Below are 27,377 nucleotides of genomic sequence, written 5' to 3' on the forward strand. Positions count from 1 at the left end.
TGGCTGCTGAAAGGGGTCTGTTCAGAACATCAAAACACACCCATTTCACCTTATCAATGGTCACTCAGGAGATTCCAAGGGTGTGAGGAATTCTGTGCCCCAAACAGATGAAAACCAAACACGTATGTATTTCTTCCTACAAACCACACAACGCAACATGAACAAAGATGGCTTGGGCCCTCCTAAGAAACACAGCTGGCCCTGGAACCTGGGACAGCAGGTGTGGACCTCGCTCAGCTGCCCAGCAGTCCCTCCCGCTCGGATGCAGGGGGAGCAGGAAAGGCAAGAGGCCAAGAAGAGTTCACTGACTTCACTGCCCGAAAACTCTCCTCATTCTGTCACAGGACACCTGCCCGCAGGAACCAGCTCCCTGACATCCACGGCCACAGCTGGCCTGACCGACAGATCAGACACTGTCTCCAGACGATCCAGATCTCAGAGAGCATCTCCAGGCCCCTGGGCCTGCCCCCGGGCCTGCCCTCGATCAGAGGAGACTGACCCCAGGGCGTCCCAGCCACCTGTGACCAGCCTGCTCGGAGACTCCCCAGGGTCGAGGTCACGTGTGGACAGAGAGGAGCTTCTCTGCCCCCCACACTCAGGCTGGTCTAGGGCAGCCCACCCGGCCAGGCCTCAGGGTCCCCGCCTGTAAAAAGGCCTCGGTGGGTAACACCCGCTGCCCGAGGCAACACCAGCCGCAAACTGCAGAGGGCCGCTGGGGATGCCTTAAGGATAAAAGGAACTTCGCACAGGTGACAAGACGGTCCTTGCCGTGAGAAAGCCATGTCACAAGATGGTCCCTGCTGTGTGAAAGCCACGTCACAGCAGACACAGCAAATACAAAGCTCAGGGCCCCCAGTGTGGAGGGAAGACTGAGCTGAGGACAGCTTTGACCAAGCAAAGCCTCTGCCAAGTTCCTGGAAGGTGCTGCCTCTTTGGTGGGGAGGGGGCCTCCCCACCTTACACACCTCTTCTGGACACAGTCTCCACCACCCACAGGGCTGAGCCCTGGCTGCCACTAGAGCATGCAGCTCCCAGCCCCTGGACATAGCCCGAAGGCCGCAGTGGACGGGGGCTGGGCCATCCCCAGAGCTCCCCCTCTTCCCCCGCCCCAGGGAACTGGACCCAGGACTTGGTCCCTGAGGGCCCCCAGTGGACAAAGTCGGCTTTACGCCTGTCCCGGCAGCACACACTGAGGCCAGAGGGGATGGGGGCCCTGCTTCAGCTTCCCATGGCTTCCCCAGTGGCTGTGGTTCCCCACCCTGGGCTCCAGAGACCCCACCCCCCAGGCTGCCAGGGCATGCCATTCCTGCCTGAGTGAGCTGGCGTAAATGCCACGGAGTGTCAATCTCCAAAGAATTCAAAATGTCATTAAAAGCACCCCTGCTAACAAGCCAGACAGAGACAACCCGAGACAAAAATCAAAAATATGCAAAAGACCTCACAGAAAAGAGGAAAAGAAATGAATGGCAATCTACATACAAAAAGGAGCCCAGCTTCAGGGTCATCAGGGAAAAGGAAATTATAACTACCCCCTGACATCCGTGCTAATGCTGAAGAGAAAAGCAACAGCAGCTGAGCCACCTCTGGGCAGCAAAGCTGCCTCTGCTTCTGCTGCCTGCCGCAGCACTACTGCCTCGCTTGGGTTGCCTCTCCTGTTTTCCATAAAGATCCGAGACAGGTTCTCAGCTGAAGAGGTGATGAGAGTAAACTTGAGATGGCGGCTGATCTAAATAAGCCCTTTGCTTGAACCAAGCATTTGTTGACCAAAGTGTTTTCCCAGCTTTTTCTCAGAGAGACACTCAAAGTCAAAGTTTGAGCTAAGACGAGCAGCCTCAGCCAGCAGTCAGACACCAGAGTGCAATGTGCAAATCCAGTGTGCTGCCATGAATTGTGACTTTTTTGTTTTGTCTTTTCTAGGGCCGCTCCTGCGGCATATGGAGGTTCCCAGGCTAGTGGTCTAATCAGAGCTGTAGCTGCCGGCCTACACCACAGCCACAGCAACGCGGGATCCGAGCCGCGTCTGCAACCTACACCACAGCTCACGGCAATGCCGGATCCTTAAACCACTGAGCAAGACCAGGGATCGAACCCACAACCTCACGGTTCCTAGTTTGATTTGCTCCCGCTATGCCACAACGGGAACTCCGAATTGTGGCTTTAAATAAAGGTGCGATTTTAATTTTTCTTCCCGGGGGGGCAGGCAGGGGAAGAAAAGCAACAAAATGGAACAGAACACACACACACACACACACAGAGTCTCCCTCTCTCTCCCCTGAAACTCACACTCTGCTGGTGGGAATTCAACCCCACCCCCCACAGCTCCGGAAAAGCTGTGGGCTCTGCACACACACACACACCAGAGGGTGCCAGCCCCTCTGCCAGGTATGAAAATGGACCCCAAAAAGATGGGTATTTAGGGCTGTCAGGACCACAGACACAGAAAGTAGAGGGGAGGGCAACGGGAGTTAGTGCTTAATGGAGACAGAGTTTCACTTTCACAAGAGAACTAGCCTGGGGAGTGATGGTAGTGACAGCTACACACCCCGGTGAACACACTCGCTGCCTCTGAGCCGCACACCTAAAATGGGTAAGGTAGTCAGTGCTGTGAGGAATTTATAATTATTTTTAAGAGTGGGGAAAAACAGACCCAAAGAAGCCAGACTTGGGGGCACCAAAGCCAGTCCACAAGCGTGTCCACGGCAGCATCATTCCTGACAGCCGAGCTGGGAAGCCCCTCCACGTGAGCTCAGAGACGAACACAGCCAAACTGGCAGATGCTGAACATCACACGGCGGAGACAGGAAACCAACTACCACCCACCAACAGCATCAGCCTCTCCTCTGCCAACGTGGAGCCAAGAGTGTCCAGTTCCATTTAAACCAAGCTCTGGGAGTTCCCGTCGTGGTGCAGTGGTTAACGAATCCGACTAGGAACCATGAGGTTGCGGGTTCCGTCCCTGCCCTTGCTCAGTGGGTTAACGATCCGGCGTTGCCGTGAGCTGCGGTGTAGGTTGCAGATGCGGCTCGGATCCCGCATTGCTGTGGCTGTGGTGTAGCCTGGCAGCTACAGCTCCGATTCGACCCCTAGCCTGGGAACATCCATATGCCACGGGAGCGGCCCAAGAAATAGCAAAAAGACAAAAAAAAAAAAATCCGAATGCAGTAGCTCGGGTAGCTGTGGTGGCACAGGTTCGACCCCTGGCCCGGCGCAGTGGGTTAAAGGATCCGGAGCTACAACAGCAGCAGCAGCTCAGATTCCATCCCTGGCCCGGGAACTTCTCAGTTCTGCTATTCTTCAGTTGTAAACACACGTACGTGTGTAGCCCACACATTTTCTGAAGCACTGAAGTGAGTACGATTCCTTCTCTTGATCCCCCTTAAAGGCACTGCGGGAGGCTGGTCACTCGGGGCTGCCACAGGGGCGGGAGATGCGGGGAGCACAAGGCGGCAGTTATTGGAACAGTGGACGCCGGGCTGACCAGGGGCAGCCAGTACCCCCTTGGAAGGCTGGCTCTGTGGGTGTCAAGTACCCAAAACCAAGTCAACACCCAGTGGGATGCAAGGGTGAGAAAATGGGTTCTTTCCAACCACCGCAGACACGGGGTGGGCAGATGTTCCCACGTCGGTCATTCCCAAGCCTCCCCTCCCAGTTCGGACGGTGCCGCCGCCGATTTCCAGACAGCAAGTAACCCCACCCCGCCACGCTGCCCCACACCGCCGGCTTCTGGGCAGAGTGGGGCATGGCCAGGCGGGGGCCGAGGCTGGCTCCCCCAGCTCAGACAGTTGGCAGAGCTGGATAATCACCCCGTTCTTCACTGAGCCCGAGGCCAACGCTGCAGGATGACACGGAAACGGGAGGCCACGGCTGCCCCCGACCACGTGCAAACACCCACGGGAAATGGCCCTGGATGTCTGGCTGCCAGCGCCGGGCTGGGGAGGTGAGGCAGGCAGCAGTGGTCATCCAGGAAGCGCAGAACCTGCCCAGGAAGCTTCCAGGCCACTGAGAAACACGGGCTGGGCAGGGCCTCTACCGGGTCCACCCCCCCAGCTCCCGGGGACTCACAGGCAGAAGTGCAAGGGGACCAGAGGTTACTGTAACCCCGGGGAGTCGGGAAACGGGCCCGAGAGCAAGCGCGGGGCCTCTGGACTCAGGATCCCGCGCTCCTCCAGCCGGGGCTCTATAGCAGGTGGGGGCACAGGACTCAGGCGGCAGCGGGCTCGCTCCCGCTGCTCAGCTAAGCTCCGACTGTGGCCACCCCGTTTCTGGAAGAGTGTGCTATGAGCACAGAGAGGGCCACCTGATCGTGAGGAAGAAAACACAAGCACCCCTCTGGTCTTGCGCAGGCAGGGCCTCTGTGCCACGACCGGCGTCCGGCACAGGATGAAAGGCCAAGAGACAAACCAGTGGAAGGGCGCAGAACAGCCCAGGAGCCAAGAGAAGGATGCAGGACCTCCAGGCGAAGTGACAAACCTCAGCCCCAGCAGCCTCAGGGCCCAAGTGCCCACAGCAGGCTTCCAACCCCGAGCAACCTACGGCTTCTCCTTTAGGGAAACAGATCCTCAGACACTCGCCCCCATGGCCAACTTAAAGGGGCTTTGTTTCTATTGCTTTGTTGTTGTTTTGACCTAAACATAACAATGGAAGCTTGAAAAATACAGCCAATTTATACAGCTCTTACAATGATAAAGCCCAAACCGAGGTGCGCTGAGCAGAAGCAGAGAACTAGTTTGCCTACGCGAAAAGCACAGGCAGCGCGCTGCCAGCCATGCAGGTGCAGTGCTCTGAGCAGGAGGGGGAGCCCTGTGTGCAGGTGGGGCCCCTTCCCCATCCCCACCCCAGCACCACTGACCACAGTCCTGGGCGCACAAGCTCACTGCCGCCAGACAGTGATGGGGCCCAGGGACCCAGAATGTCCCAGTGCCAGAGGTTGTCCTGGGTGACACAGAAAGTCACCTCTTGTCGAGAACACTTGCCTTGGGTATCTCTTTCAGGCTCCAAATAAACCAGAGGTGGCCAGGCCCCCACTCTACAAAGAAATCCGACACAGGTGGCACTGCTGACAAGCAGAGGTTTTTAGACCACCAGCAACATGGCAGCACATGCCCACAGCCTCCTGGCACACGCCTCAGGCCCCTCATCGTTGGGGGCAGGCCCAGCGGCCCTCAGACCCCCGCCTGACACCCCAGGGGATACGATGCAGCCCAGTATGAGCAGCTTGTACCCTGGGGAGAGAGGCTTGCTGTGCAAGTATTTATTAAACACCTGCTGTGTGCAGGCCCAGATGCTGGGAGAAAAAGGACTCAGTCTGATTTCTAGTTCCTCTGCCAAAAAGGACCAAAGCGTAGTGTCACAAGGACAAGGCAAAGCTCCAGGGAGACAAAGGGGCTGAACAGGCTCTGAAAGTACAGGCACCTGATGTACAAAAGGTTTACGGCTGGCGCACCCCCACCCCGGGGCTGGCGGCTTGCAAGGTTGACTGGCCCTCCCGACACTTCTGCTGGGTGACCTGTCCCCACCATGACCTCCCTCGGACACCAGGGCAGGGCAGTCCACATTGCTGTGAGACACACAAGTAGCAACGGTGATGCCGGAGGAGGGATAACCCACAGCCACACTCCTGTGACAACCCACTGAGTTCCAGGCTTCCCTCGGCCCTGGCACCTTCACGCCTGCTCTGAGCCTCGGCTGGGGACCGAGGGCGAGGACGTGCGGAAACAGACCCGCGCCTCTACAGTCAAGCGATTCCTGACCAAGGTGTAATGGCAATTTGATGGGGAAAGAAGAGCCTTTTCAACAAATGATGTTGAAATAACTGAATAGCCATATGCAAAAACAAAAACTCGGATTTTTATCTCAAACCACACATGAAAAAAAAAAAAAAAACCTCGAAATGGATCAAAAATCTAAATGTCTGAGGTAAAACTAAAATCAAAAGAAAAAAAAAAGGAGAAAATTGTGGACTTGAGCTAGGCAAAAATCTTTCAGATGTAACTCCAAAATACATTAACCATTAAAAAACCTGACAAACTGAACTTCACCAAAACTTAACTTTTGCTTCTCAAAAGACACCATTAGGGGAGTTCCCGTCGTGGCGCAGTGGTTAACGAATCCGACTAGGAACCATGAGGTTGCGGGTTCGATCCCTGCCCTTGCTCAGTGGGTTAACGATCCGGTGTTGCCGTGAGCTGTGGTGTAGGTTGCAGACGCGGCTCGGATCCTGCGTTGCTGTGGCTCTGGCGTAGGCCAGTGGCTACAGCTCCGATTCAACCCCTAGTCTGGGAACCTCCATATGCCTCGGGAGCGGCCCAAGAAATAGCAACAACAACAAAAAAGACAAAAAGACAAAAAAAAAAAGACACCATTAGGAGGGGGTTCCCCGCATGGCTCAGCGGCTAATGAACCCAACTGGGATCCATGAGGATGCGGGTTCTACCCCTCGCCTCGATCAGTGCGTCAGGGATCCAGTGTTGCTGTGAGCTGGGGTGTAGGTCGCAGATGAGGCTCAGATCCCCCATTGCTGTGGCTGTGGTGCAACGTGGCAGCTGCGGCTCTGATTCGACCCCTATCTCGAGAACCTCCATATGCCATGAATTTGTGGCCCTAAAAAGACAGAAAAAAAAAAAAAAGACACCGTCAGGAGTTCCCTCTGTGGCGCAACAGGATGGATGGCGTCTCTGCAGTGCCTGGATGTAGGTTCCATCCCTGGCCAGGTGTAACGGCTTAAAGGATCCAGTGTTGCCGCAGCTGAGGCTCGGATTAAATCCCTGGCCAGGACCTTCCATATGTCGTGGGTGCAGCCATAAAAATCTTAAAAAGAGGATTCAACGCTGGCCCAGAGAAGTTCCACAGGCACCCCCACCCCCTCCAAAAAAAAAAAAAACAAAGACAGACAAACTACAGACTGGAGACAACATTTGCCAATGGCAGATCAGAGAAATGAATGGTAACATAGTGTCCAGAACCCCTGGAATACACTTACAACTCCATCAGAAGACACTCCAACCTTTAAAGCAAGAAGGAAAGAGCCAACCCCCTACACAGACACGCACACAAAACAATCACGAAGCACATGAAAAGACGTCCAACACCACCAGTCATGAGGGAACTGCAAATCCAAACCACAATGAGCTACCGCCTTACACCCACCAGCACGACTATAATTGCCAGGGTGGGCAGTAAGTGTGGACAAGGACTCGGAGGGTTTGGAAGGCTCGCGCACTGCTGGCGGGAAGACACGTCACATGGAGCAGCCGGCATCATGGAAAAGTCTAGCAGCTCCTCAAAGGCTTGCACACAGAGTTAGCACATGACCCGGTAATGCCGCTCCTCGGAGTTTATCAAAGAACACACCACACCAATGCTAACAGCGCCGACGGCGGCGTTACTCCTGATAGCTTCTGGAACAGGGGGACACCAGCCAAAGGTGCGCTTACCGGCGAAGCGATAAAGAAAACGTACTATAACCACACACCGAAGCTCAACAGGCCTCAATCTCAAGATCATCGTGTTAAGCAAGAGAAGCCACCAGGCCTGCTGTGCGACCCCATCTACATGAAATGTGCAGAAAGGGCAAAACGGAGAGACTGGCAGCAGGTCAGCTTTGCGGGGGGATGGGGGTGATGGCACAGGCCACCTGCAAACAGTCACAAGGCGAAAAAGCCTTCAGGGGCGGTCCCGTCTGGCTCAGCGGTTAACGAACCCGACTGGCACCCCTGAGGATGTGGTTCGATCCCTGGCCTTACTCAGTGGGCTAAGGATCCGGCACGGCCGTGAGCTGTGGTGCAGGTCACAGACGCAGCTCAGATCCCGCACTGCTGTGACACAAGCCAGCAGCTGTATCCGATTTGACCCTTAGCCTGGGAACTTCCATATGCCTTAGGTGTGGCCAAAAAAAGAAAAAAAAGAAAGAAAAGAAAATCAGACAGGAGATTTTTTTTTTTTTTTTTTTTAGGGCCGCAGGTGTGGCATATGGAAGTTCCCAGGCTAGGGGTCAAATCAGAACTACAGATGCCAGCCTACACCACAGCCATGGCAATGCCAGATCCTTAACCCACCACCGCGTGAGGCCAGGGATCCAACCCACATCCTCAGGATACTAGTTGGGTTCACTTCCACTTTATTATTTATTGCACTTATTTTTTAGATTTATTTTTTGGGGGGCCACACCCTCAACATCTCAAGCCAGGGATCTGACCCTCAGCTGCAGCAACACAGGATCCTTAACATACTGCAGCCAGTCAGGGACTGAACCCACGTCCTAGCAGCAACAGTGCCAGGTCCTTAACCTGCTGCACCAGAGGGAACTCCCTGACGAGAGATTTTTAGAAGCCCTCCCCCTTCCCTCTCCATGACAGGTATGTTAAGTGATCTTACTGTGATAATCATTCTCTGATAAATATACATATCACATCATTATGTGTACAACCTTAAACTTACATAATGTTATATGCCAATTATGTCTCAATAAAGCTGGGGGGAAAAATGGACAGTGTTACAGAGCTGTAAGAAAAAACTACCAGCACTCAACGATTCAATACGATCAACAAAACTGGCCCAGACCTGAAAAGAGATCAGGAGTTCCCGTTGTGGCTCAGTGGTTAATGAATCCAACTAGGAACCATGAGGTTGCGGGTTCGATCTCTGGCCTTGCTCAGTGGCTTAAGGATCTGGCGTTGCTGTGGCTGTGGTGTAGGCTGGTGGCTACAGCTCCGATTAGACCCCTAGCCTGGGAACCTCCATATGCCGTGGGAGCGGCTCTAGAAAAGACCAAAAAAAAAAAAAAGAAAAAGAAAAGAGATCAACTTTCTCATAAATGGACTATGGCCCATGGGTCCCTAAAATCATCTCAAAGCCCCCCCTCCCATCCCCAGCCCACCCTTGAGGAAACATACTAAAGCACTGCGTAGGTCCCCAGCTGCCTCCTGGAACAAGGTGACCAGAGGGACAAGGAAGCAGAAAGGACAGGCTTTGGCTTCGACAGGCCCAAGAGAGTCTTGCTATCACTGGCAGCAGAGCTGAGGTGACCCATGGCACCCAAATGCCAGCCCCAATCGATGAGACGTGGCTGACTGTAGCCAAGAGTGGCCCAACTGATTAACAAAATCTGCCACGTAGGATCCAAAAGTGGTGCTCTAAGTGCCTTTTGTGATTTTGTCCAAACGCCCAAAGGAAAAAATATCAAGTTTGCTCTGATCCCAGAGAACAGCAGGTGCCACCTTAAACCTTTGTTTGTCTTTTATCTTTTTAGGGCTGCACCCGCGGCACAGGGAGGTTCCCAGGCTAGGGGTCGATCGGAGCTGTGGCTGCCGGCCTACGCCACAGCCACAGCAATGCAGGATCCTTAACCCACCGAGTGAGGCCGAGGATTGAACCCGCAACTTCATGGTTCCTAGTCGGATTCGTTTCCACTGCACCACGACAGGAACTCCCCCAGCTTAAACTTTTTGCTATCTCTGCCAAGCCGCTGCTAACTGCAATTAGACACCTCAGAGTCTAAATGCAGTTAGAATTTTCTAATTTTCTTTTCAAGCCATTACAGCAGCTAACATTTTTTGAGGTTTTTAAATGCAGGTTCCTAGGCCACAGTGGCAGGGGCAGCAAGTCTGACGTGGGGCCTGGGAAATGCACCTTAAACAAGCTTCCCCACAGGTGGTTCTGGAGGACACTCAAAGGAAACCTGGCCGGGGGGTTGCCCGCAGGCCAGCTGTGAGGCCTGGAAGACCACGACCTCAGATCAAAGGCTTCTCCTCGGTCCTCCCTCCCCATCCTCCTCCTTCTCTCCTCTCCAGGCAAATGAAGGGATGAGGAGACAGCGAGAGTGAGAAAGCCCAACTAAAGTTCCAGGTTAGGCCATGCTCCTCATCAGAAACAGAACAGTGGGGTGGGTACAACCGTCTGGGAGTCTAAGTCCAGGTCCTGCTCCCAGATGCACTTCCATCCAGCCCTGAGACCTTGAGAAAGTCACTTCCTCCAAAGTCACTTCCTCCCTGGAGGATCAGGTCTCTCAGCCACAAAACAGGACACAGGCGAGCCTGGCAAATCTCCTCCAATCATCCTCAGGTTCTCCACTAAGGATTCCCAGCTGCTCTCCCATCCACGGCAGCAGGGCCTCCTTGGGCCCACCCACCATCCACCACACACCACGCACACCTGCCAGGACACAGGACAGCCAAGCCTCTGTCCAGAAGACACGGAGAGTGTCCAGAACCACTGGCTGGGTCTTCGCAGGAAGCGAAGAAGGGAACCCCCAAAGGAAGCGAAAACCGGGGAAGAAGTGATGTCAATCCTTTGGACAATGACCACTTTATCAGCACAAGCGAAGCGCCGGGCACCGTGCTAAGCCCTCACCAGCGTCGCGCCCCTGAACCTCACCCCCACCCTGGGGGTTTCCTATTGAGTGTCTCCCCCGTGTGCAGCCGAGGGAGTGGAGGCACGCAGGGGCGAACTGACTGACCCAAGGTCACCTAGCCGGGACCAGGCAGTCAGCCCCAGGCCCGACCCACGCCCCGGGGTCCTGGTGGCGGAGCGCGCGGAGCCCCGGGTAGGGCTGCTGCAGAGGGGCCCGCGGGCCGACCAGAGCTCCTAGTCCACCCTCCGCGGAGAGGCCCGCGCCCCAGCCCGCGCCTCGCTGTCTGCGCCCAGGGCCAGGGCCGGGCGGGACAGCACCTCACCGGACTTCGGTGGGTAGCGATAGGCCGAGTTCGCCTGGATGTCAATGTCCTCCACGCCCGCGATGCGGCGGCTCAGGATGGAGCCCATGGTGCGCGGCGGGCTGGGCCGAGGCTGGGACAGGGGCAGCTGCGGCGGCCTCACGCAGTCATGGCCCGGACCAGGCCGCACGGACACTCGCCCACAGCCGCGGGCGCTCGGCCTCCGAGCCCCCACCCCCCCGGCTCGGCCTCGGGCCCGACGCCACGGCGGCCCTCCGCCCCCCGGCGCTGAGGCACCTCGGGAAATGGAGTCCCCTCCGCGCCGACGCTGTTCGGCGGCCGCGCGGGAGGCCCACCTAGGAACTACATTTCCCAGGAAGCTCCTCGCCCAGGCTCGCTGAAGTTGTTGACAAACGCTTCGGGACAAACCAAATGGACCCAGAGGGGAGGACCCATCAACTGCAGTGCAAATTATCCCTCCCTCTGCATTCCAAGCACAAGACTAACGTCGTAGTTCCTTAGCCTTCTATTAATAATTTTATTTTAATACATAGTCTCTTCTAGGAACCAACGCCTTCCATTTACTCCTTTCTGAAAAAAATCTCTCTGAACTACCATGGATCTCCCCACTTCCCGGGATTTAATCTCCTGGCCCGGCCAGCAGAGGGCAGACCCTTACCTGCCACCTGCAAAGAGCTGGGACGGAACCCCAAATCACCCAGAGCGGTGCTCACGGGAGAAACGAGGCACCTTTCCCAAAACTCTAGGCATCTCTCCAGCTCCACGTCCAGAACAGTTACTTTGAAGACATAATTTTAAAGCTCCCCGCAGAGGCAGTAGACCTCCCCGCACTATACAGAGAGGGGAACTAAGACACAAAGGAGGGAGGGCCACCGGAATGGCGCTGAAGACAAGTTTATAAGATTCAGGTTGGAGATTAAGCCTCCTGTCAGGTTGCAATGTACTTTCTTGGTTTTGATTCACACAAAACTCTAAGCAGGCCAAATGAGAATCTGTTTTCACCTACTTTTCAGTTGCGAAAAGGCGATTCTGAGAAGAAAGGACTTTCCCCAAGATAGGTGTTGGGAGGGCAGAGGCTGGCTAAGAGTCTCAGATGGTAAATTCACCACAGTTGGCATTAAAGTGAGCCCTACAGCTTCCTAGAGGCCAGAGCCCACCCAGAATATAACCTTCCTATTTTCAGGAGACTTGGAAAGCCAAAAATAAAAACGGAGGTGAGGGATTTGTGTGATTATGAGGGAGAATCCAGGTCTTGGGGAAGCTTGGTTTAACCTTTCTGCCCTGCACCCAAGATCCCCATTTACTGCACCCCCACTATGTGCTAGACATTGGTGTTGAGGGCTAAACACACATCTCCTCTTTATTTTTAAAGGCCACACCTGCAGCATATGGACGTTTCTGGGCCAGGGACTGAATCCAAGTCACAGCTGTAACCTACAGGTCCTTTAAGCCACTGCACCTGGCCAAGAGTGAACCTGTGCCTCCGAAGCAACCAGAGGCATTGCAATCAGGTTCTTAACCCATTGTGCCACAGCAGGAACTCCATATCCTCTCTTTTAATTCTCTGTTGTAGGTTCTATTTTCATTCCCAATTTACTGAAGGGGAAAGAGGCTAGGCGACGTGGAGTATCCCACTCAGCTTGCATAGTAGATAAGTGGTAATACAGCTGGAATTTGACCCAGGCCACTCCTTTTAATGCCACGCTCTCCTGCCACCCCTACCCACCCCCACCAGAGACAGGTACCCTCCAGTGCCAGATTTCTTGTCTCTTGCCCCCAGATGGGCCTGAAGACACCCCCATCCCATGTGACCTTTCTTCTCTTCCTTTAAAAGGCTTTCTGTTGAATCACATAACACTGTTGAATCATATATACATAAATAGATATACCAACACGGCATCCAATTTACCAGGCTCCCTGTTTGGAGGAGAGGGGAGGAGGATACTAAGGGCCCAGATGTTCTGGCTGAAAAACAACCCTAAGAGCACGTCCTCCCTATGGATCGTGGGCCAGGGCAGCCGTTTCCATGGGCTGGATGTCTGATTAATTACATATTCCTCTCAATAGAGCTTTGGACTTGAAGTGTATGGTTCTGTGCTTCTCCACCCACTATTTGGAGATAGGACCTTTCTGATTTGATCCTGGTTCTATTATCAACATCTTGGCTGATTCATTTTTTTATTCAACAAATATTTATCATGCTACTATGTAAAAAGCAATGAGCCAGGCATAGAGATTAAATGGTAAAACCCACACATATGGAACGTTTAGTGAGAAACAGACATGAAAGGTGAACAAGTGTATAAAAATACAAAATATGGGTGCTGTAGGGAGTTCCCATCGTGGCGCAGTGGTTAACAAATCTGACTGGGAACCGTGAGGTTGCAGGTCCGATCCCTGGCCTCGCTCAGTGGGTTAAGGATCCAGCGTTGCCGTGAGCTGTGGGGTAGGTCGCAGACGTGGCTCGGATCCCTCGTTGCTGTGGCTGTGGCGTAGGCCAGTGGCTACAGCTCTGACTAGACCCCTAGCCTGGGAATCTCCATCTGCCATGAGAGCGGCCCTAGAAAAGGCAAAAAGAAAAAAAAAGTGTTATAGGGGAATGGACTAAGGTGCTATGAAACACCAGGACCCGCGTACCATTGATAAGGGAGTCAGGGAAGGCTTCTCGGAGGAGGTGATATGTAAGCCCAGACTTGAAGTACAAGTAAGAACCAACCAGGCAAACTCTGAAGGAGTAGGTCAGCCTAGGTTCCAGGCATGGAGAACAGCATGTGCAAAGGCCCTGCGGAGCTGAGTGAGATCCATGGGCTCAAAGGCCAGTGTGGCTAGAGTCAAGGAGGCAGGAGGGTTGGGGTGCAGAGGTGAGGAGTCAGGTCAGGAATAAGGGCCCAGACCTCAAGGCCCCTCCGTCAGCCAGCATCTGGTTCTTGGAGTCATAAAGACAGACCCACTTCATGGCTTCCTAGTTAGGAGTCCTTCAAGTCTAGACTTCATGAGCCTCCTGAGGGAGCAGGATTGCTGCTGATGCATTCCTGTCTTCCCAGACCCAGTGGATGCCTGATAACCACATCCGTGGTGTGACTGAAGGAATGCAGGACTCTGGGCCCTCCAACTCTGGCAAGGTCCTCAATCTCCCTGGACCTCAGATAAGATGAAGGCACTGCCCCAAATGCCTTTTATCCCTCCCTTCCCCCATCTACTGACCCCGACTGTCAGGCCCCATCCAAGCCTGCTAAGAAATCCAAAGTCCACCCTCTAGCCAGGCTGATCCTGGCTGCAAACAAGCTTGTTTTTCATTCCCTGCTGCCCTTGGGAAAACAAGCTGGCTGGGGGGCCGAAGGGGCGAGAGGGCAGACCTTCGCTCCTACTACCCCACTGCCCCACCCCAGGCAGCTGGCTGGCCTGGAAGAGCTCCTTCTGGGCTGGGCAGGTCTAGGCAGGCACCTGAGCGAAGGTACTCCCTCTCTCGCTAAGCAAGAAAAGCCCCCAGTGGGTCCTGCCAGGGCAGTGCCCATCCTCCTTTGCCAGAAACACACCTGCTGCTCACTAGGTGCCTGCTCTCCTCCACGGGCTCTGAACACTGTCAAGAGTGTAAAGAGGTTTGGATTCCAACCTCGGTTTCCTCATCTGTAAAATGGGGCTTGGGTCCCCTAGAGCAATCCGGGTGGAGGCAAAGAGGCGGGCGCTAGAAATGGTGCTCCGAGCACCAAGCCCATGCCAAGCACCTCACTGGCATTAATCTGCCAGAGCAGTCCTGGGAGAGCTCTGAGGTCTTACCTTGGGTTTCACAAATGAGGAAACTGAAGCTTAGAGCCGGAGGACCATGTCCTGACATCAGAATCATTAAGTGGCAGAGTCGAGACTGACACTTAGGTCTGTCTGGCTCCAGAGCCTGCTCACCTTCCACCATGCCTTGCTGTCCCAGTGGTAAGGAGCCGCCTACCCCCGTGCTGTGCCAAGTGCTTTGGCTGCATTAATTCATGTATGATGTTTTGTAAAGGTGAAAGGCCATTCAGAGCCGCCTACCCCCGTGCTGTGCCAAGTGCTTTGGCTGCATTAATTCATGTATGATGTTTTGTAAAGGTGAAAGGCCATTCTTTTTTTTTTTTCTTTTGTCTTTTTAGGGCTGCACCTGTGGCATATGGAGGTTCCCAGGCTAGGGGTCCAATCAGAGCTGTAGCTGTCGGCCTACACCACAGCTCACAGCAACACCGGATCCTTAACCCACTGAACAAAGAGGTGGGCTCCGCCCCCCCCCACGCCCTCCCCATCCCAGTGCCCCAGCCCCCATAACTTGGGATATTCCAGGTCTAGTCCACTAGTCCCCCACAATGGCCCTCCCACCAGCCAAAGATAACCCTCCCTGGAAGAGTTCAGGGACCCACAAAGCGCTCTTCAGAGAGCACTGCAAGTCCTCCTTCCATGCACCTGCCCCCAGGGTGGGACAGTGCTTTTGTTCAATCCAATTCTGCAACAAGGCCCTGAGCAGAGACGGACTGCCCTGGAGCCAGACACACCCAGGACATCACCTGAACTAGAATCGACCTCCCCCCCACCATCTGGTCTCCACAATGTTCAGACACAGTGACCCTAATGCGGACACTGGATCAGATCTATTGAAGGCCCTCTATGGCTGGCCTTTAACCCACCACCTCTAGGGCCTGTGTCGGTTTCCTTCCTGAGGGCACCGCCCAAGCTTTCTACATCTGCCCTTGGAATTTTTTTTTTTTTCTTTTGGCCAAGCCCACAGCGAGTGGAAGTTCCTGGACTAGGGATCCAACCCCTGCCACAGCAGTAATCCGAGCCACAGTGGTGATAAGGCCGGCTCCTTAACCCGCTGCACCACAAGAGAACACCTGTCCCTGGGAATTTTGACGCATGCCCCCACCCCTGCCCCCAGCCCACCATTTTTTAGTTTGTTCTCTGTACCTGGGGCCAGGCACAGAGTAAGGACCCAATAAATAGCTTCTCGTCTAATGAAACTGGGGCCAGGGAGCGGGAGGAATCTGGATAAGGTCATTCTGGGCGGAGGTGACTGAGCCTTCCACCCCTCCCGCCAGTTCCGAATCCGCCAGGAACCCCGCACACCAGATCTGAGACGTCAACCGGAAGACGAGCGTGCGGAGCAGTAAACACAGCCCGCAACACCCCACCCCCAAGCGCTCTTCAACCCCGCCCCCGCCATCCACGTGACGTGCCCCCGCCCGCCCCCGCCGCTGCCTCATTGGGTGGCCAGCTTTGTTTACCTTATATGGCCAGGTCCTAACACCGCGCGACCGCCCATTGGCTAAGGTGCGGCCTCACTCACTTGACGTCACTCAGGACTGAAGATGCAAATAAACCGAAGCATTCTGGGAATTGGAGTTCAGGGCCATCCCGGAACTGGCTCCGCGCGGTCCTGGCGCCCGCAGTCTGAAAGTCGAGATTTCCGGCAAAGCGCACGAGATTTTGCGTGGGAAAGTGGGAACCTCGAGCGGAGAGTACCCCTAGGCTCCTGAGCGGCCGCCCTCCCTTCCTCAGCCGTACCTCGAGCCTACTGTGAGCCTGGTTGAGCGCCAGGCCGGGGAGGGACCCGCGTCGCGAGTGGGCGAGGAGAGCTTGGACTCTGTGCTGGGGAGACTCGGAAGGCTTTCTGGAGGCTGTGACTTTAGGCAGAACTCTGAAGGGCAGATTCATTCAGTCACTGAACGGGTATTTATATGAGCGCCTACTGTGTGCCAGGCCTTCTGGGTCTTACGGCCCTAGTGCTGTCGATTTGTACCAAAATCCCAACCTCTCCCCCCACCCCACTGCCCAATAGTGCGCCCGCTCAACACAGAGGGCTGCCAACCACCCTGGGGGTCGGGATCCTCGGGTCCTAGCCAATATCCTGCGACCCGCGTTTGCGCCCATGCAGTCTGGAGTCCTCGCCTCCGGACCCCTCCTCAGTGTAGGGGATGGGGCGCGGGGCCCCCAGAGCTGCGTGCTCGTCCTGGTCCTGTACGCAAAAGGCGCCCAATGTTCAGACACACCCTCGGGCCGGCCCGGCCTGCAGCTCCCGTCCGGGCGAGGCGGAAGCGGCGCGGGACTACATCTCCCAGCATGCCCCCCGCGGCCCGGAGTGAGGCGAGGCTCGGTGAGTCAGAGCCGCACAGTAAATATTTGTATTAGCCGGAGCCGGCTCGCTAATGGTGGACGCGTGAGGCGGAGGAGCGCGCGGCGGCGGGAGGCCGGAGCGGGCAGGCGGCGGCGGCGGCGCCATGTCCGTGAACATGGACGAGCTCAAGCACCAGGTCATGATCAACCAGTTCGTGCTGACGGCGGGCTGCGCAGCCGACCAGGCGAAGCAGCTGCTACAGGCGGCCCACTGGCAGTTTGAGGTGTGTGGCCGGGCCGGGGCGCGGGTGTCCGTACCCCCTGGCGGCGCTTGCTGCGGGGTGTGTGCGGGCCGGTGTGGACACGTGCGGCTGTGCCGGGGCCGGGCCCGCGCACTCGGCCGGGTGTCCCGGCGGTCGCGCGCCCCGGCGTCCGGGCCCCAGCGCGCACACGCGGCGTGTGGGTCAGGCCCGGCTGCGGGGCCGTGTCTACGCGGCCCCCGGAAACGCAGCCCGCTCCGGGTGGGCGGGAGGGGCAGCCTGGCTCCTAATCCCCGCCCCCCCATGCCCCGGCGGCTGGGTTGAGGGGATCCCCCCGCCCCGCGTTTTGTTCTGGTAACGGCCAGGGCGAGGCGGCGCCGAGGCCCCGACGGACAGTTGGGCGGGCGGCAGGAAGAAGGACGCCCCAGCACTGGCCTGAGCCGGTCCCGCGCCGCCCCCACCTTGGATTTGGGAGCCCTGAGCCGGCGGGCGCAGCTGCCCGCCGTGTGTAGGTCTGACGGTCTGTGTGTTGGATGGGCAGCCCGGTGCCGCGTGTCCACGTACATGTGCATTTGTATTTACGCACGCGCCACGCTACGTGTGGGCACGTGTAAACACGCAGTCCACCCGGGGCACGGGTGCGGGGCGGGGGTGTGTGTTCCGTGTACACACAGGTCGCCGTTTTGCAAACGGTGCTTACGCATGTGCACACGAGTGTACAGGTGGCGTGTCGGAGCGCACACTACAGCTACGGGACGGCATTTGTGTGCCCTGCTTCAGAGGCTTGTCCAGGTTCCCTTCTCTGTGCTGGCTAGTGACTCTACTATGGCATCGTGTACACGGTTCAGTAGTTTTCAGCCAGCTGGGCAGGAGGTGGGGCTGCCCCAGCTTGGCCCCCACCTCCCCAGGCCTCCTGGACCCACGGAGCACTAGTGCCCAGGGCTTGTGTTGCCAGGAGGCCACCTGGCCTTCCCTAAGTCAGCCGGCCCAGAAATAACTCAGGACGTTATCTAGGGATGAGGCCAGAGCCCCTTGAGCTCCGCCCCTCACAGGTGTAAGGTCAAAGCCCCAGCCACCCTGTAGAGTCTTGTGCCCAGTCCAGGCTTAGGAGCCCAGGCTCTAGATGGGGACCCAGCTCAGAGAAGGTATTTGGGCGGCAGGAGGGACAGGAAGCCAGAGGACTCTGGAGTTCAGCTTTCTGGGGCCGGGATGGGGATCAGGATTCTAGCCTGAAGGTTGGGACACTCTGTGGAGTTAGCGGCCTGTCCACCCAGAGGAATCTTGCTCACTTTCCTACCAGAGAGCTCAGAGGGACGGCTGACCCCTGCATGGTCCTCTCATCCCAAGATGGAAGGCTGCCCTATCTCTGCACACATCCCAGCCTCTGGCCTGAGTTTCCTCAGCTGTGTCTGGGGCGGTGTGAGTTGACCTCTAAGGAGTGAAAGGCCAGTGCCCCCTACCCCCAACCCTAGTAGCCCCACCCTGCAGGAAGCTCCCTAATCAGCCCATTTGTCTCAAGAGCTGGATGTGGCAAAACTTGCAAAACCACATTCATGGCAGTTTGCTTGAGTCCCACATCTGCATACATGGCTCCCCCTCTTCCTGGGGCTGGGCAGGCGGGTGTCCAGTGGGAAGTGGCCCTACCTGTCTCTCTCAATTTCAGCCCACAGAGCCTGGCACCAGCCCAGGTTGCTGTCACTTGGTCACAGGAATTGAAAATGTAGCTTTGAAGATGGAGATGCCTGGCGGGGGGAAAGCTGATCTTAGGAGGGGCAGGAGCAGCCTGTGGACTCTGGCAGCCCCCAGGAGAGGAGCGCTGCACCCTGGGCGCTGTTTCACAGCATGTAAAAGGGAGATGCGGGGGGAGGGGGGAGGCTCACCTGCGGTGAAAATGGGGTGTGAAGTCCAGTCCTAGGTCTTCTGGGAGTGAGTGGGTAACTCCCCTCTGTGCCTTCCAACCTTGGCTGGCCCAGCTGGAGGCCCTGTTTTTGGGTCACATTCTCTGTGATTCAGGTGTTAATGGGGACGGAAGGCTGCTGGGGGCAGGGGAATCTGAGTGCTTTCAACTCTGGAGGGGCTTTAGGAAGGCAGGACAAGGGCAGCCATTTCTCCTGGAATCCTCACACACAACTACTACTGTCTTTGGAGCTGCTGTTGGAGGAGGAATGGTGTGTCCCTTGGGGCTTCTGCGGGGAGAAGGGGTGTCTCAAGGAGGTGCTTAGAGCCCAGGGCCCTCCCCCCAGCTCCCACCCCCGCATTTGGGGATACTGGGGTAGGGCATCTCCAGCAGGAAATTCCCAAAGTCATCAGAATCTCCTTCAATAATCAAGCTCCTGGGGTAAGCCCCGAGAACTAGGCTGGGTTTCTGGGTGTGTTGGGAGTCGGGGAGGGGGTTAGACAGGGCTGGGGGCGCGTCCAAGGGGGCAGCCATGGAGGGCAGAGCTGCTCACAGACCCTTCACACACTGGACGGGCTCCCTCACCCAGCACTTTCACAAGAGCAGCTGGTTCCCTTATTTTCCTGGACGCCTCTCCTGCAGGGGCTAAACCAGGACACAACAGTGCCAGCGGAGGCTGCCCTGGGGCCCCAGCCCCCCAGAGCCACTAGATGAGCTGCTCTAGCTGGGGCTGGCTGCCAGCCTCTTTCCCACCTCCTTCTCATGGTCCTGGGTGCAAAGCCCATCTCCCCTTTCCGCCTGCTCTACCACCTGGAGAACATCCCGCAAGGAAGTCTCGAGGACTGGAGGGGAGATCGAAACCAGACCTTCCTACTTAATTCTGGCTCTCACAGCGGAACCGTGGGTCTAAGGAGGTCACTGCTGCCAGGGAGGGGAAACTGCAGGCCACCTCCAGTCTCCCTGTGGTGCACATGGAGAAACCCAGCCCTGGGGCAGCGTCCCTTGGTTGAGAGGAGCGGGCAGGTCACGACGATCAACACCTGGGGGCCTTCACCATCTTCTGGCTCATAGACAAGAAAATTGAGGTTCAGGAAGGCATTAGGGACTCGCCACCCATGGAGTTGGTGACAGTAGCAGTAGGAGCTCCGGGCGCCTTTCCTCAGGAGACAAACCCCCACGTTATAGTGACGATACCAGGTAGGGGTGAGCTGGAAGCACCTGGCAGCCAGGGGAGGGCCTTCCCTGCCCACCAGACCTGCCCAGGGGTCGGTGGCACCTCCGGGCAGAGGCCGAGGGTCGGGGATGACAGACACTCTGCCTTAACTTGCCAGGCCAGGGCCTCCAGGGTCCTGAGGGTAAGCATGGGCCTTTCTTCCTGCAGACAGCCCTCAGCGCCTTTTTCCAGGAGACCAACATCCCCTACAGCCACCACCATCATCAGATGGTAAGTGTCCCCATGGTCCAGGGACAGCAGCGCAGGAGTCTCCCAGTCGGGGGCAGGGGGAGGCCGCCCACACCCTAGGAAGGTCCAGGGGCTCTGGGCCATGAGGAGCTGCTGGGACGGGACTCCGTGGGGCTGATCAGCAGGCACAGGGGGCCATCCCGGCCCGGGCAGTGCACCCTTCCTCTGGGCTCCTGGCCGCCTAGGGGCGGGGCTGCATCCGGGGGGGGGGGGGCCTGGGTCCCCGCCCCCCACGGCAGGCAGGTGGGGGGGGGCCTTCAGAAAGGGCTGCTCACCCCTCCCTCTTTGTTCCTCTTTCCCCCACAGATGTGCACTCCCGCCAACACCCCCGCCACGCCCCCCAACTTCCCCGATGCCCTCACCATGTTCTCCCGTCTCAAGGCCTCCGAGAGCTTTCACAGCGGAGGCAGCGGCAGCCCCATGGCCGCCACGGCCACCTCGCCCCCGCCGCACTTCCCGCACGCCGCCACCGGCAGCTTCGCGGCGCCCGGCTGGCCGACAGCAGCCTCGCCCCCAGGGGGCCCACAGCACCACCCGCTGCAGCAGCCGCCCCTGTGGACTCCGGCATCCGCTTCCCCGGCGTCAGACTGGCCGCCCCTGGTGCCCCAACAGGGCGCCTCGGACCCCAGGGCCCACCCTGCCATGGAGGCCGAGAGATAAGGGAGGCCCCTCCCCCCTCCCGGAGGCCAGGCCCCCTGGGGCGGGGGAGAGGACGTCTCTGCGGGCCCCCTTCACCCCGTCTGCACCCCCATTCCCCGGAGCCCTGGAGGGGAGACACCGGGCCCTGGCGCCAGCACACAGGCTGCCCACCCCCGTGCCCGGCAGCACAGGCCTGCGGCACCCAAGTTTCACAGATCTGCTCCAGAGTCTGGGTGCTGGGGAACAGAACTTCCAAGAACAAGCAGCCTTCGCAGAGGACGCGCCCCGCCCCAGGGGGCTGCGGAGGATCTGAGGCGAAGACTTGGCCGGCTCCTGCCTTGGAGGCTCCTCGGCCGGCGGGCGAGATCCCCACCCTCGGGAATGCAGAGCCTTCTCCGCATGTGTGCGTGTAGCTGTGTCTGTGTATTTATATGTATGTCGCTCTTCAAGAAGCAACCTAGTTTATGGGGCAGCTGGACTTTGCATGTTAGAGTGAACCCCCTCTCCCCTCGCCCGCCGCCGCCGCCCCTCTCTCCAGGGCCCTGCCCCTCTCCCCGGCCCCCTGGGCAGCCAGCCTTGCTGTTCCCTGTGGAGAAAAGGATTGTGGGAAACTCCAGGACTCTTCCCACCCATCCCCCAGCACCTGCCTGCTGGGGCTGCCTGCATGCCTCCCCCCAGAGCCCAGGGGGACCCCGTCCCCAGTTCCTTTCCCCCTTTTAACAAAGGAGAAGAAAGAGTTCCAAACCACCGCCAGGCTCTGTGGTCTTGCCTCGAATCCTAAGCTTTGCTGCCAGCTGGCTCCATGTGGAGGGGGAGGGTGCCAACAGAGCCCGGAGCAGAGGCCCACCCCCCAGTCCCGCCTGGCTCCACGCTGCTCCTGTCTGTCGCTGTCTTTTCAACCACAACATGCTCTGGAATCTTCTTGCCCACCCCAGGCCCTTCCCATGAAGTTAGTTCCTGGCCCATGTTCCCAGAACCCCAGCCTCTGTCTCCTCACCCTTCCCCCTGCCCAGCTGGACAGGGATCCCAACCTTCAGGGCTAACAGCTGCCTTCCGGTCTGCCTGGGTTTCACTTAAGGAACCTTTCTTCCCGTCTCAGGGCCCCAGTGACTGGCTGCAGGCTGGAAACTGCCTAATCTCCAGCAAACATGCCGGGTGGGGCAGGGCCCCCTCCCTTGAGGAGGCACAGTCCAGGGCACCCGGATTCAGATAGCAGGCTTGGATGTGCAGCCCCCAGGAGCTGGCAGCAGGGACTGACGAGGTTGGTCAGAGTCCAACCTGCAGCTAAACCTTTGGTTACTGTGGAAATGAGCCACCCAGGGGCAACAGACAGAATCCCTGGCTGCTCCCAGGCCCAGTTGGGGCAGGCACCTGCTCTTGCTGTGGGGAAAGCCAGGGATGGCCACTCTGCCCTGGACAGCCTGTCCCAGGGCAGGGCATCTCTCAGGCCCGCACCCCTCTGAGGAGCAGGACTGGAGGAAGGAAGGAGGCCTGAGCCTCCTCAGCTCCCAGGCCTCTGCATGGAGCCTGGGTTGGAGAGTTCTGGTTAGGAGGTCTGCTTGCCTGGGGTCTCGGCACACGCCATCCACCGTCCTGCACTTGCGCCCTGGGGTCCCCACGCTGCCATTCAGCCTCACCTCCGCCCGGTTGGAACCCGGACAGGCTCTGGACCACTGTCTGCTCCCTGTGCACCACTGAAGACCAGCTGTGGCACCTGGAAGTGTGTCCTCACCTTGAAGCCCACCCTTCTGCCTTCTGGAGTCCGGAGGGGTGTGTCCCTCTGGGGGACGCGGGGGAGGGGCTGTGCGACGGGGCAGGATTAGAAGGGTGAGGCTATCCTGGGCTTCCAGAGTTTTCACTATAGTTTCTTAACCCTTTTGGATGGAAGGAAATTCTCAGGAAGCTGCGACACCCCCCTCTGAGTGTAGGAAAATTGCAGAGGCAGCTGTTTCTGGGTCATCTGCCTCTTGGGGGTGAGCGTGCCTGAGCTCCACTGGGGCAGGACGCTGAGGTGGCCGTCCATGGTAGAGCCACACGAGGCAGGTGCAAGGTCCAGGGCTTGCAGGCTGGAGAAGTCCCAGGCAGGCCCCTGGATGGTCTGTAAGTGAACCACACCCTTGCTATTCAGAGAGCGGTCCACGGACCAGCAGCAGCAGCATCTGGGAGCCTATTAGATGCAAGACTTCAGGTCCCAGCCCAGACCCCTAGATAAGAATCTGACAGGATTCTCACATGCCCAGGGGACATTCAAGTTTGAGAATGTCCCAACCTGACATCTGGGCCACTGTGGGCTGGACCTGGAGGTCCTGGGTTGACTCACGGAGGCTGGAAGAGACTCGAGGTTCCTGCAGGTGCAGCTTGGGCACTCTGACATCCGGGGCTGGATTGTCCTGTGTACTGCGGGATGCTGGCCCGCATCCGGGCCCCTTCTCGCTAGTAGATGGCAGTAGCACCCCCAGTGTGACAGCCAAAAATGACTGCAGACGTGGTGAAATGTCCTCTGGGGGCAAAGTCTCTCCAGTGCAGAGGCCCCGCCCTGGTTCCCTAGCTGCCTGCAGAGCAGACAGAACCCCCTGGGAGCTCCTAGGCCCCGTGGCATCAGAATCTCTGGGGAGAGGCCCTGACATAATTTCAAACATTCCCCAGAATACTGGTGATCGACTTGTGAATACACTCGAACCACTCAATCCTACAAAGGACAAACTGCAGTGTGTCCCTTTGGTCATAGCTGCTATTAAGACAGCTCCCGGGGGGGGGGGGGTTGGATGGAGCCATTCAGCACAAGCCCCTCATGGCAGCTGGGAGCCACCAGATTCCTGACCCTCGAGCCTGCAGTGCACAAGGGTCCTGGCGGTGCTTGAGGCAGCTTTTCCAGAGGAGGGACCAGGAATCTGATTTTAACTAAGTGCCCCCAGGCACCGTGGGAACCAGAGCAGGAAGGGGCAGAAAGCAGGGCTGGAGCTTTCCCACCCAAGTCTGAGCATCTCCCAGGCAAGCAGAGGGCGGCAAAAGGGGGTGGAAAACTCAAGAGGAGCCAGAGGTGGCCCAGCTGGATGCCACGTGCCCCAGAACACAGACCCTGGAACTTCCTCAACTCCCTGAGCCTGGAGGTTTGGAAGCAAGACTGAAGGAGGCAGGAAGCACCCACTGCACGTTCAGGTATAAACTGGCTAAAAAGCAAAGGTGCTGACATCCACATGGCACAGACCCACGTTTACAGCCGTCCTCAGCTGTCCTCCTCAGGCACCTCCTGGGAGCTGCCTCAGCAGGATCCAGAGTCTTGTCCCCTCAGTCCAGCTTCCCTGGGCTTCCTCCCCCGTTACCTGACCGCCAGACCTGAGCTCCAGATGACTTTGTTTGGATGGAGCCACTCAGCACAAGCCCCTCATGGCAGCTGGGGCTAGGAGTTCCCGTCGTGGCGCAGTGGTTAACAAACCCGACTAGGAACCATGAGGTTGCGGGTTCAATCCCTGCCCTTGCTCAGTGGGTTAACGATCCGGCATTGCCGTGAGCTGCAGTGTAGGTTGCAGACACGGCTTGGATCCAGCGTTGCTGTGGCTCTGGCGTAGGCCGGCGGCTACAGCTCCGATTCGACCCCTAGCCTGGGAACCTCCATATGCCGCGAGAGCGGCCCAAGAAAATGGCAAAAGAGACCAAAAAAAAAAAAACAAAAACAAAATTCCACTCTAAAAAACACCATTTGCATCCATGATCCATGAGGCGGCTGGAAAGAATGTGACTGGGGTTGTGCACGGCTCCTTTCTGAAGGGGAAAGTGGCAGCTCGTGGGAACGGGGCCTGGCCTCCTGGAGTGGGGATGGCCCTTCAGGGCTGCTGCCGAAGGATCGGTGTTGGCCCCTCGGGGGCTTGCAGACTCACAGGTCCTGGATGTACGTGGCTGGGCTTACACTTTTTTGTCTTATCTGCCAGCATTTTAAAATCGGGAGTGTACATGAAAAGCCTCCCTCTGGCTCACCTTGGCCAAGTTCCCTTAAGGCCGCAAATGACTGAAGCTGACCACCCGAGAGGGGACACAGCCCAGCCTGTCCCTGACCGGCAGCCACCCCGCCAGCCACCGCAGACACGTATGTGTCCAGCTCCCGTCTCGGAGTCGGCTGCCATCTCTGAAGGGGTCTGCTCTGCTCTGGAAGGAAACACCTTGCCACATGGAGTGGAGGAAGGCTCGGGGTGAAACGGGGCTCTGAAATGCTTTCTGTGGGCAGGCAGGGCTCCTCTTTCAGGGCATCAAAGAGAAGGGCTTGTTCTGAGATTCCCTTGGTCGAAGGTGGATGGTCCCGGGCCTGCTGAGAGTCCCCTGGGGTCTCTGAGAACACCCTGGCCAGCTGCAGACCACACTGTCCCCGAGCCTGGCCCGCAGGCCCAGTGGTGGGCGGGGGCCGCGGTGGCCCTGGAGATCTCCCAGGGCTTTTCAGAGCAGGACTGACCTGAGGACAGACCAGGGCTTTGACTCCGGTTAGTGCCGACGTCGGCTTCGGGCAGGATGCCTGCGATGGCCAAGAGGAGAGCTTTTGAGGGAAGGCTGGTTCCAATTCCTGCCTTTGGGAAGGTCTCCAGCTGCTTAGCCACAGCTCATGTTTGGGAATTTATGTATTTCGAGTAAGTCTCACAAGAACAAAGCTCTTTTAGGGGTGCGGGGGCCTGGGTCCTTCTGGGAAGAGTGGGGGAGGGCCCACCTCCTGGACGCCCGAGGTGCTGGGGGCCTGTGGGCAGAGTTCTGCTCTGCTTTCTGGGACCATTTCTCACTTCCTGGAGCCTAAGAGCTGCAAATATTGGGGGACTCCTTTTCTGCAGCTCCTGGGGAAGCCACGAGCAAGAGGAGGAAGGGGAGAGAGAAGAGAAGCCCTTCTCTGGAGGTTGTGTGTGTCTGGAGGGCTTCTGTCTGGAGCTCCCAAATCCATGGAAGGCAGGGGCAAGCCAGCCAAGGTGGTGACAGGAGGACCTAGTGTCCCTAAGAAGCCCCTGCACAGAAGACCCTTCCTCCAGTGCATCCACTGTCACGGGTACGGGTGCTGCCTTTCGCCAAGGTAGAGCATCTGTTTGGAATGCTTTCATCAGTAATTTATACTTTAGGGTTAAGGAGTTTGTGGTCTTTGAGAGGAAAAGATATTCAGTGACCCTTACATTTGCATCGGCGGGTTGTGGGGCTTGGTTTGGGGGTGCAGTCACTACACAGCATCTCTATCCCAGCAGCACCTGGAGGCAGGACCCTCTGGTTGGCAGGAAGCATCTCATTCATGCAGTCCCCTCGTATCTGGCCAGCCCATGTGCCCCTCTCTCCACACGACCAATGCATCTCCATCTTAAGATGGAAAGTTCCAGGGATTCCCCTTCACTCTGAGACGGGACAGGACAGCTGGTCACCCTATTCCCTGTCCAGCCTGGCCCTGCTGCCGCGTCCCAGGCCAGGAAGAGCTGTGGTCCCCCCGCAGCAGAGGAGGAGGGTGGGCCAGGGCTTCCCCCAGTTCCCATTCCTACTGGCCCCATCCCTAGTTCTGTCCTGCTGGGGATGGTGGGGTGGGTCACCCTCCAGAGGCAGCAGCCCAGGAGCAGGTGCAGTACCTCCCTGCCAGCTACCAGGGCCAGGAGCCCCTCCTCCTGGAATAGGGAAGGGGGTGTTCTGCCTGTGTCCTTGGCAAAGTCTGTGTGGAACTCCCACCTGGGACCAGGCCAAAGACTGGCTTCCCCACCCACCTTACAGGGGACAGAACTGCCATCTTAAGATTGCCCCCAGCTGTAGCTGGGTTTGCGATCGCCCCCCTTCCCAAGTGCCCCGGAGGCCTGTCAGGATGCAGATGGTCAGTGACCCACCTGGGCTCACTCCTCGCTCCCTGGGCTGCAGGAACCCACTCACCACTGATTCCGCGGGTGGACCTAAGCAATGGGCTGAAAGGCAGCTCCGAGGGGCTGAGGGCAGGGCCTGGGTGCCTGTGGTCCCACACGTGTCAAGGCTTCAGGAGACAAGCCTGGCCACACCTGGCACAGGATCCCCTGCCTCTGACTGCCGAGCCCAGGCCGCACCCCCCTTTCCTGCCATGGGAGAGATGACATGCCTGTGGGCAGCACCTGCTTCCTGGGCAGGTGGCCAGAGAGCTGAGACCTCATTGTGTGACCCTGGGCAAGTCACACCACTGCCCCTGCCCCCAGCTCCTGACCTGCCCGCCCTGTAGGACCAGGGCAGCACAGGGCCCTCTGCCATGGCGGGACGTGTGACGAGGAGGGGAGGCCTGCTGCAATTCTCTGCAGAGACTCTGACCCAGGGGTGGTGGCCCAAGGAAGGGCCGGCAGGTCCACCCACCACGTGGCACAGGCAAGGCCACCCCGTGCAGAGGACATGGGGCCAGTCACCCTAATCCC

General features: G+C 57.8%; 2 protein-coding genes across 5 annotated transcripts in view; one reads left to right on the plus strand and one right to left on the minus strand.

Moving 5' to 3' along the window:
* MGRN1 (mahogunin ring finger 1) overlaps positions 1-10,890 on the minus strand; it is a 54,910-nt gene extending 44,020 nt beyond the window's left edge. For all 4 annotated transcript variants that reach the window (XM_047780607.1, XM_047780606.1, XM_047780609.1 and 1 more), the window contains exon 1: positions 10,671-10,890. In XM_047780607.1, coding sequence (XP_047636563.1) covers positions 10,671-10,758 — 88 coding nt within the window. In that variant the 5' untranslated portion in view covers positions 10,759-10,890. The remainder of the gene's footprint in view (positions 1-10,670) is intronic.
* Positions 10,891-16,091: 5,201 nt separating this feature from the next.
* UBALD1 (UBA like domain containing 1) lies at positions 16,092-21,751 on the plus strand. Its single transcript, XM_047780621.1, has 3 exons — positions 16,092-17,029; positions 20,284-20,346; positions 20,671-21,751. The coding sequence occupies exons 1-3, from the start codon at positions 16,910-16,912 to the stop codon at positions 21,022-21,024; spliced, it is 537 nt and encodes a 178-aa protein (XP_047636577.1). The 5' UTR covers positions 16,092-16,909; the 3' UTR covers positions 21,025-21,751.
* The last annotated feature ends 5,626 nt before the right edge of the window (positions 21,752-27,377 follow it).

Source organism: Phacochoerus africanus, chromosome 5 (assembly GCF_016906955.1).
Source record: "Phacochoerus africanus isolate WHEZ1 chromosome 5, ROS_Pafr_v1, whole genome shotgun sequence".
Classification (NCBI taxonomy): domain Eukaryota; kingdom Metazoa; phylum Chordata; class Mammalia; order Artiodactyla; family Suidae; genus Phacochoerus; species Phacochoerus africanus.